Below are 9,717 nucleotides of genomic sequence, written 5' to 3'. Positions count from 1 at the left end.
TGTTTTTAATGAAGTTTAAAGGATTTTTAATACTGTGCATGATGGTGCTAAGCGGCCTGAAGTCTCCGTATCCCAAGCTTTGCATGTTGTTTAACGATGATGATGATGGACTCGATTATGTTAACACCTTTAGCCCTTATATTCCACGTACATTAATACCAGCAGGCCAGTTCCCGCAGAATCATATGTGCAGGTCCCTAGGGTGCCAGGGCAGTATGGACCGGTCTCTACGTGCACACAGATGCCGGGCTATGGGGCAGCAGGACTGAGCCCACACACAAATGTGCAGGTGCCGAGGGCAGTAGGGCCCAGTCTCTACACGCAGCAGGGCCGGTCCATACAGACGCAGACACGGCGCAGGCCCAGCCCAGCGGGTACATGGCGGGGGGGGGCGGGAGGTCTCCGCAGGCCGGGGGGCGGGGCCGGCGCTGAGCGAGCCCGGGAGCGCGGAGGGAGGCTTCGATTTCACCCGGCGCCGCCATTGGCTCTTACCGGGCCACACGGATGGACCAATGAGGAGAGAGCTTTTCCCTGGAGCCACGCCCACTGCCTGTTGCTGGGTTACCGCGTCCCGGCATGAGGAGCGGCCGGGAGCAGGGCGGGAGGCTGCGGTGAGGGGCGCGGCGGGGGGGTCTGGGCTCTAGAGCAGGGGGAGCTCGGGGGGGGTCTGGGCTCTAGAGCAGGGGGAGCTCGGGGGGGGTCTGGGCTCTAGAGCAGCGGGAGCTCGGGGGGGTCTGGGCTCTAGAGCAGCGGGAGCTCGGGGGGGGTCTGGGCTCTAGAGCAGGGGGAGCTCGGGGGGGGGGTCTGGGCTCTAGAGCAGCGGGAGCTCGGGGGGGTCTGGGCTGTAAAGCAGCGGGAGCTCGGGGGGGTCTCGGCTCTAGAGCAGGGGGAGCTCGGGGGGGGTCTGGGCTGTAAAGCAGCGGGAGCTCGGGGGGGTCTCGGCTCTAGAGCAGCGGGAGCTCGGGGGGGGTCTGGGCTCTAGAGCAGCGGGAGCTCGCGGGGGTCTGGGTTCTAGAGCAGCGGGAGCTCGGGGGGGGTCTGGGCTCTAGAGCAGAGGGAGCTCGGGGGGGTCTGGGTTCTAGAGCAGCGGGAGCTCGGGGGGGGTCTGGGCTCTAGAGCAGCGGGAGCTCGGGGAGGTCTGGGCTGTAGAGCAGCAGGAGCTGGGGGGGGTCTGGGCTGTAGAGCAGCGGGAGCTCGGGGGGGTCTGGGCTCTAGAGCAGGGGGAGCTCGGGGGGGTCTGGGCTCTAGAGCAGCAGGAGCTCGGGGGGGGTCTGGGTTCTAGAGCAGCGGGAGCTCGGGGGGGTCTGGGCTCTAGAGCAGCGGGAGCTCGGGGGGTCTGGGCTGTAAAGCAGCGGGAGCTCGGGGGGGGTCTCGACTCTAGAGCAGCGGGAGCTCGCGGGGGTCTGGGCTCTAGAGCAGCGGGAGCTCGGGGGGGTCTGGGCTCTAGAGCAGCGGGAGCTCGCGGGGGTCTGGGTTCTAGAGCAGCGGGAGCTCGGGGGGGTCTGGGCTCTAGAGCAGGGGGAGCTCGGGGGGGTCTGGGTTCTAGAGCAGCGGGAGCTCGGGGGGGGTCTGGGCTCTAGAGCAGCGGGAGCTCGGGGAGGTCTGGGCTGTAGAGCAGCAGGAGCTGGGGGGGGGTCTGGGCTGTAGAGCAGCGGGAGCTCGGGGGGGTCTGGGCTCTAGAGCAGGGGGAGCTCGGGGGGGTCTGGGCTCTAGAGCAGCAGGAGCTCGGGGGGGGTCTGGGTTCTAGAGCAGCGGGAGCTCGGGGGGGTCTGGGCTGTAGAGCAGCGGGAGCTCAGGGGGGGTCTGGGCTCCAGAGCAGCGGGAGCTCGCGGGGGTCTGGGTTCTAGAGCAGCGGGAGCTCGGGGGGGGTCTGGGCTCTAGAGCAGGGGGAGCTCGGGGGGGTCTGGGTTCTAGAGCAGCGGGAGCTCGGGGGGGGGTCTGGGCTCTAGAGCAGCGGGAGCTCGGGGGGTCTGGGCTCTAGAGCAGCGGGAGCTCGGGTGGGGTCTGGGCTGTAGAGCAGGGGGAGCTCGGGGGGGTCTGGGCTCTAGAGCAGGGGGAGCTCGGGGGGGGTCTGGGCTGTAGAGCAGCAGGAGCTCGGGGGGGTCTGGGCTCTAGAGCAGCGGGAGCTCGGGGGGGGTCTGGGCTGTAGAGCAGCAGGAGCTCGGGGGGGTCTGGGCTGTAGAGCAGCGGGAGCTCAGGGGGAGTCTGGGCTGTAGAGCAGCGGGAGCTCGGGGGGGTCTGGGCTCTAGAGCAGGGGGAGCTCGGGGGGGTCTGGGCTCTAGAGCAGCGGGAGCTCGGGGGAGTCTGGGCTCTAGAGCAGGGGGAGCTCGGGGGGGTCTGGGCTCTAGAGCAGGGGGAGCTCAGGGGAAGGTCTGGGCTCTAGAGCAGGGGGAGCTCGGGGGGGGTCTGGGCTGTAGAGCAGCGGGAGCTCGGGGGGGGTCTGGGCTGTAGAGCAGCGGGAGCTCGGGGGGGGTCTGGGCTCTAGAGCAGCAGGAGCTCGGGGGGAGTCTGGGCTGTAGAGCAGCGGGAGCTCGGGGGGGTCTGGGCTGTAGAGCAGCGGGAGCTCGCGGGGGTCTGGGCTCTAGAGCAGCGGGAGCTCGGGGGGGTCTGGGCTGTAGAGCAGCGGGAGCTCGGGGGGGTCTGGGCTCTAGAGCAGGGGGAGCTCGGGGGGGGTCTGGGCTGTAGAGCAGCGGGAGCTCCGGGGGGGTCTGGGCTGTAGAGCAGCGGGAGCTCGGGGGGGGTCTGGGCTGTAGAGCAGCGGGAGCTCGGGGGGGGTCTGGGCTCTAGAGCAGCAGGAGCTCGGGGGGGGTCTGGGCTCTAGAGCAGCGGGAGCTCGGGGGGGGTCTGGGCTCTAGAGCAGCGGGAGCTCGGGGGGGTCTGGGCTCTAGAGCAGCGGGAGCTCGGGGGGGGTCTGGGCTGTAGAGCAGCGGGAGCTCGGGGGCGGGAGGTCTGGGCTCTAGAGCAGCAGGAGCTCGAGGGGGTCTGGGCTCTAGAGCAGGGGGAGCTCAGGGGAAGGTCTGGGCTCTATAGCAGCAGGAGCTTGGGGGAGGTCTGGGCTGTAGAGCAGCGGGAGGTCGGGGGGGGTCTGGGCTGTAGAGCAGCAGGAGCTCGTGGGAGGTCTGGGCTGTAGAGCAGCGGGAGCTCGGGGGGGGGTCTGGGCTCTAGAGCAGCGGGAGCTCAGGGGAAGGTCTGGGCTGTAGAGCAGCGGGAGCTCGGGGGCGGGAGGTCTGGGCTGTAGAGCAGTGGGAGCTCGGGGGCGGGGGGTCTGGGCTGTAGAGCAGCGGGAGCTCGGAGGGGGTCTGGGCTCTAGAGCAGGGGGAGCTCGGGGGCAGTCTGGGGTCTAGAGCAGGGGGAGCTCAAGGGCAGTCTGGGCTCTAGAGCAAGAGGAGCTCGGGGCCAGTCTTGGTTCTAGAGCAGGGGGACCTCGGGGACAGTCTGGGCTGCAGGGCGTGAGGGGGGTGTCCCTACAGCCATTTGTGCTGTTTTCCATATGCCGTCTGACTGCCTCAGGACCCATGGCCTGTGATTCCAGTGCAGCCCTGGCTCCACACCGTCAGCTGCCTGCGGAGCAGCCCCGTACAGAGCGGGCACTGGGTTCACACAGCCCCATAGGGCAGGTGAGGGCTGTGATAAGTGGTGCTGGGGGTGCAGAGCGGAGGTGCTGGAGCCCCTGGAGCACAGAGCCTTGTGGGGCAGGTGTTGGCCGTGATGAGCGGCGTGGGGTGTGTACATCATTGATAACCTGGCAGATACGCCCCATCTCTGGGAACCAGCCCTCCACTCTGAGGATTCTGCCTTGGATCCTGGTTTGGGATGGTTTCTCAGGGTCTAGAGAGCTGGTGAGGGGTGAGGCAGGGGGGAGTGCAGAGCTGGGTTTCACCTCATGGAGTGAGGGAGAGAGGGGTAGAATGAGAGGCCTGCTGCGTGTCTGGTCAGGGACTGGGGGCTTTCTGGTCCCTTCCAGCCCCCTTGATGACTGGTTTCTGTGCTTCCCCTTAGTGTCCCTCAGAGCTGTCACCGCTGCTGGTCATGAGTCCAGCCCAGGAGCCAACCCCTGAGGTTAGTGCAGACCCTGCTGAACTGGGCCTAGGGGGGAGACTGGGATCCTTTCAGCCTATGGGGCCATGCCATTGGGGACTGCAACAAGGAGAGTGGAGCAGTGGGGGCCCCAGGCAAAAGGGGTGGCATCAGAGGTGGACAGGCATAGGTGAAGGGGCAGGCACTGGGGGACTGTGCCTAGAAGGGATTGGCCGAGTGCACTCTGACCTGTTTGTTCATTAAATTCCTGTGTGCTGGTATCTACAGGCCTGCGGGCCTGGCTCTCACTTACCCTTCCCTTTCCTTCCCCAGCTGCTCGCAGACCCCTACGAGAGCTTCATGCATCACCACCTCCAGTACTACGGCTACTTTCGAGGTAAGAGCAGCTGGGGCAGTTTGCTGTTCACTGGCCCAGGACGTTTCACTGGTCAGCAACCAGTGACTCAGAGCCGACTGGAGGCCTCTGGGTTTCACCCCCCTTCGCTCTAGACTGCCATCCTGCACTGGGCACAGCATGCTGGGACAGCTGTGGGAAGGGGACACTGTCAACTGAGGACCTAGGCAGTTTACAGAGGTGCCTTTACAGTGATATTTCCCTGTATTTTCCAATGTTTTCCCTCCCCCGTCGCTGTACGGAGACCCCCACAAAGGAGAACAGGCCACTGGCTGCGTGCCCAGGGCCACAGTGTGTGATACTGGCTGGGCAGAGTGCTGTTAGAAGAGGATCAGTGCAGCGTGGTCCTTTTTGCCTTTAACCTCTCTGGTAGGCTGGTGCTGGTGCTGGAGCAGGCATACCCGTGTGCTAGTGGAGTGGGCTGTGTCCCTACTGTCTCACTTAAAGGCTGGCAGCTCTGGAGCGAAGTCTGCACCCTGGCGGGAGCTGAATCCAGTCCTCTGCTCCTGCGACACGACTGAGTCTCTGATCACCTAGCTCCCTGTGTTGCCAGAATAAGCCTTGGCTAGTATTCAAGCATCCAGTAACTGCAGGCTCTTTCTGGGCCTATAGGGAACCATGGGATCAGGGGCTCGTTTTCAGTGGGGCAGAATGCCTTCTCCGGCTCCCAGCCACTGGCTAGCCTTTTCATGTTAAATGACTGAGATTCCCTGAGAGGATCCTACAGCCACCAGCCCTTCTCTCCCTAGTGTTCAGAAGCAGGGTAGCTGTAGGTTGGAAGACCTGCTGGGTGCAATCTGGCCCATGCCCCAGGAGCAGTGCTGGATCGTTACCTACAGCACGGTGGCCAGGCTAGCTTTAAATGTCCCAAGAAAAGGAGCTTCCCCAGCACTGACAGCAACATGCCTTCCTAGATGAGGAGAAAACTGCAGAAAGCAGCTCCCTCGTGCTTCGAGAGCACAGGCCAAAGAGCTCAGACTCTCTGCTGGAGCAGGAGAGCAGAGGATCCAACCGCGATTCCCTTCAGGATAACAAGAAGAAGCTGATCTGTGAGTGAGCTACTCAGCGTGAGGAGCTGGGTTTCCTTTAGCTATGACAGTCAGTGGCTCATTTCAGCCGCTCTCTGCAACTCAGGGGCTGTGTTAGGTTGGAAAGAGACAGCAGGGGCAGGGTGGAGGGGGACGGGGAGGATTGGGTCCACAGCAAATGGGTGAGCTGTAAACACCCATGTTAGTGGGCTAGCTGGGGAGCCATGGAGCAACCCTCACCCAGAGGTTATCAACATCACTTCATAGAACACACTGCTGGGGATTGCACCTTGGCTAAGTAAAGGAACAGATGACATCAGAGGCCAGGTCCACACTACAGCGTTAAATCGATTTAAACAGCATTAAATCGATTTAACACTGTACCCGTCCACACTACAAGGCACTTAAAATCGATTTTAAGGGGTCTTAAAATCGATTTCTGTACTCCAGCTAAACGAAAGGAGTAACCCTAAAATCGATATTACTAAATCGATTTAGGGTTAGTGTGGACGGAAATCAAAGTTATTGGTCCTATTCTTTTACTGAGCTACCCAGAGTGCACCACTCCGGAAATCGATGGTAGCCTGGGATCATGGACGCACACCACCGAAGTAATGTGCCCTAGTGTGGACGCATAAAATCGATTTTATAAAATCTGTTTTATAAAATCGATTTATTAATTTCGATTTTACTCTGTAGTGTGGACGTGGCCAGAGTGAGCTAGCACTGCTTGAAAGCTTTGCAAGACCATGCATCTGGGGAAGAGCAATTGGTGTCCCCTGAAGAGCTGGGAGAAACCTCCCCACATATGGGATTTATTGTCACACAGAGTCTATCCGAGCTGAGAGGGAATGGCCTGTTAGTGAGCTGCTGGGAGGTGGATGGTTGCCCTAGGAGAGTGGAGAATAAATTGTATAAAATCCAGAGTTGGGGAGGTCCAGATCTCACCCCAGTATTGCACTGTCCCCTTTTCTAGTGCTGGTTTCTTTATAAAGAGGATCTGCAAAGGTGGGGGCAGTGGCAGGGGCCCTTCCTTGGGCAGGTCATAAAGAAGACCCAGTGTTTTCTACCTGTCTTTTCCCTGTAGATTGATCAAGGCTGTGAAATCTTGTCTACCCTATTTAGGAGGTTTGGCAAAGAATGACTACCATATATCCCAGAGCACTTGTGTAGCAGTAATGGGGTTTAATTCAGGTGTAGGTTAGTGACTCTCAGATACCTTTATAGGTTGTTTGGGACTCCCAGCCATTCAGTGAGAGAAAACGAACCAGCTGTCCTTTGTATGAATTTTAGTGAGAACACAAAAAAGAAAACCTAAAGCTAACAAATGTGCTGTACTTCCCTGGAACGCTCACCAATGCAGCAATCGAATGGGGGTTCCAGTGGGGATCTGATGGCTTCATCAAGGAACTACCAATAGCATAAGTGGGAATGAATAACTGTGACATGAAACTAGACTGAGATCAACAATTGATCAAATCCTTGCATGATCACAGTCAGCCACATCATGCAACCAGACAAACACACCCTTATCCACAGACCCTTATCCACAAACTCTCGGACTCTCCCAGATAGAGCAGCCTCCTTCTTAGCCCTAGAAATTCTGCTGCTTCTCTTTGAAGCACTAAGAATGCAATGGTTTGCTCAGCTTTCTCCCCTCCAGTTAATCTCTCCACTTCCTGTCAGTGCAATGGGGCCAGCCCCCAGGTTCCCATCTCAGGCAGAGTGGTTTTCGCTAACACCTGCACAGAGCCAGGGCAACATATTGAGATCTGGGTCAGCTTGCTTAGGAGTTAAGTAAATCCAGGTGTGATGACTTTCTACTATGGACTTAGCTGCACGGTGCGATTACTTCACACACACAGGCACGCAGGAAGGTTAGGTAAAAACAGTTGCAGGCATCCCCACAGTTAGCCTAGAAAAGACTCCAAAAGTAAAAAGAAACCTCTTTGGAAAAAGGCTCTGTTCTGCAGCCAGCTTGGCCTGTGGAGCTTTGCAATCCATCAGGAGCTGCAGTCTGAGCTAGGGTGACCATACAGCAAGTGTGAAAAATCGGGACGGGGATGGGGGGTAATAGGAGTCTATATAAGAAAAAGACCCATAAATCGGGGCTGTCCCTGTAAAATCAGGACCTCTGGTCACCCTAGTCTGAGCAGACAGTCACTGTTTTCTGGTTCTGTAGCTCATGCTAGTGGGTGTCGTCCCCTGCTCAGCTGGCTGCTCTATGCTGTCTGTCTGCCCTTTCTGGGACTGGCCAAGGGAAATGGGGGACTCAGTGGTTTGGTTGTTGTCAGGATGACCCAACCAGGTGCCCACTTCTTCCTCACTCACCTGGCTTGTTCAGGTTGCTATTGGAGCCAGCAATGCCCCACTGTCCCTCCCAGAGACCTTTTTCAGGTAGAAGGATCCAGCTGGGATTTGTACCCCAGCTGCATGGTCCGGTCCTGGGTGAGTGTGACCAGGCTTAGCCTTGGGTTCACTTCTGGGAGCCTCTTTCCAGTGGGCAAGTTTATCACCATCTCTGTGTTAAACTGCAAGTTCATTTGCTCCCACAAAAGCAGCCTCCCTCCAGCCCCACCCTGGGGAAATGGCCAGTGGGTTGCAGCTGGCTCTCTGGCAGGTAAGGCCTCTCCACTTCCCCTGGCATGCCTTGAGCCCATTGCCTCTGGGCGGATAACAGTGTTAGTGTCCCCTGCTCATTCCCACATCTGGTGCTCGCACTCCCTCCCTGTCAGTGAGGGCCTCGCAACACACAGTGGGAACTGGCCGGGCTGTCACCTTGTGACTGGACTGGGGGCAGGGATGGCCCTCTGGCTTAACGCCCCAAAGGCAAAGCTGCTCTGGAGATCCTGTTAATAGAAAGTTTATTAAAAATACAATAGATTAAAGTTGATACTTGGTGGTGACAGTACTAATGTGCCCAGCGCTGGGCTTGGGAGTCGGCCACTGGCCTGCAGTGTGGTATTGTGCCTACACAGCTCTGTGGCACGGGACTGTTCTGCGTCTGCACAGCATCCAGCACACTGGGGTGCTGGGCTGTGCCTGGGCCTCTGGGAGCTACTGGCCCCCAAAGCATAGAGCACAATGGCTTTACGGGGGGCAAACCCTTTGTGAGCCAGTTGAAGAGAATACATTTCTCAATGGACACACACTGTCCAGTGGCAAAGTGCAGCCCTTCACAGCTAGGAGAGACAGAATTAAGGTTTCCTGAGCAAGCCAAACCCTGCCACCTTGAATGTACGCCGGGGCGCTGTGCTGGTGCAGACTCAGGCCAGCTGACTCCCCCAAGCCCTAGGAAGGGAGAAGGGTGTCCCCAGGGCCGGGCAGGCAGAGGGATGCTTCAGCGGGCTTAATCCTCCATTGGGATACACTCCCTGAGAGACCTTCCACGGGTAGCCAAGCTAGAGCTGCCCCCATGCAACTGTAGTGTGTGCTGTGGCCGGGTGGCCCTGAATCACAGAGCCACAGCCAGGCCCTCTCCACTATGTCCACTGAAGAGCAGCTGGTACCAGTTCTCCCAGCCCACTGGTGATGTTGCCCTAGGCAGCGCGTCCCCGGGAGTGCTGGGCGGTGCGTATTCCTATAGCCCGCTGGCCATGGCAGGTACTGTACCTCCACCTGATTGGCAGAGTCTGCTGCTGCTGCTGCTGAGACACCAGGTATGTTTGTGTCCTGCTGCACGAACCTTTTCCTAGCATTGCCAGAGCCGAGGCTCTGCTGTGTGTGTGCACCATGAAATGGGGGCGTCCGGCTATGCACCATTCTGCGGAGTCCCTAGTGCCTGTTCCTGTTCTCTTTGCAGGTTCTCTCATGCTGAAGGCCGCACTTCTCAAGAGCAAACAGCTTCTGTTCAATCACCTTGAGGGCCCTGGGGTTCCACGCCTGCGGGAGCCACGGGGTCTCTTTGCTGTGCCCACCTCGAGAGGCCCCCTGCAGGCCCCACGCTGGCCAGTGGAGTGTGAAGTCATCAAGGAGCAAATCCAGCACATCGGTAACCAGAGCCCTGTGTGTCACTGCCCCTGTCCTGTGTGGAGCTGTCAGGAGCTCCCCAGCCCGTCAGGGCATCAGTAACCGGAGCCCTGTGTGTGTCACTGCCCCTGTCCTGTGTGGAGCTGTCAGGAGCTCCCCAGCCCGTCAGGGCATCAGTAACCGGAGCTCTGTGTGTCACTGCCCCTGTCCCATGTGGGGCTCCTGGGAGCTTCCCAGTCTGTCAGGACATTGGTAACCAGAGCCCCGTGTGTGTCACTGCCCTTGTCC

The 9,717-nt window shown here is 59.5% G+C and overlaps 1 protein-coding gene across 11 annotated transcripts in view; it reads left to right on the top strand.

Moving 5' to 3' along the window:
- Nucleotides 1-542: 542 nt before the first annotated feature.
- The window catches only part of AGBL2 (AGBL carboxypeptidase 2), a 46,442-nt gene continuing 37,267 nt past the window's right edge, over nucleotides 543-9,717 (top strand). For 6 of the 11 annotated variants that reach the window (XM_050956717.1, XM_050956725.1, XM_050956715.1 and 3 more), the window contains exons 1-4: nucleotides 3,430-3,617; nucleotides 4,000-4,059; nucleotides 4,351-4,414; nucleotides 9,263-9,451. In XM_050956717.1, the coding sequence (XP_050812674.1) occupies nucleotides 3,516-3,617; nucleotides 4,000-4,059; nucleotides 4,351-4,414; nucleotides 9,263-9,451 (415 nt within the window). In that variant the 5' untranslated portion in view covers nucleotides 3,430-3,515. Of the gene's footprint in view, nucleotides 612-3,429; nucleotides 3,618-3,676; nucleotides 3,723-3,999; nucleotides 4,060-4,350; nucleotides 4,415-9,262; nucleotides 9,452-9,717 lie in introns of those variants that run through there. The other 5 variants (XM_050956719.1, XM_050956721.1, XM_050956716.1 and 2 more) reach the window with 5 other exon arrangements.

This window comes from Gopherus flavomarginatus, chromosome 5 (assembly GCF_025201925.1).
Source record: "Gopherus flavomarginatus isolate rGopFla2 chromosome 5, rGopFla2.mat.asm, whole genome shotgun sequence".
NCBI classification, from domain to species: Eukaryota; Metazoa; Chordata; order Testudines; family Testudinidae; genus Gopherus; species Gopherus flavomarginatus.
Note: the sequence above shows the minus strand (reverse complement) of the source record. Positions and strands in the feature narration are given on the sequence as shown.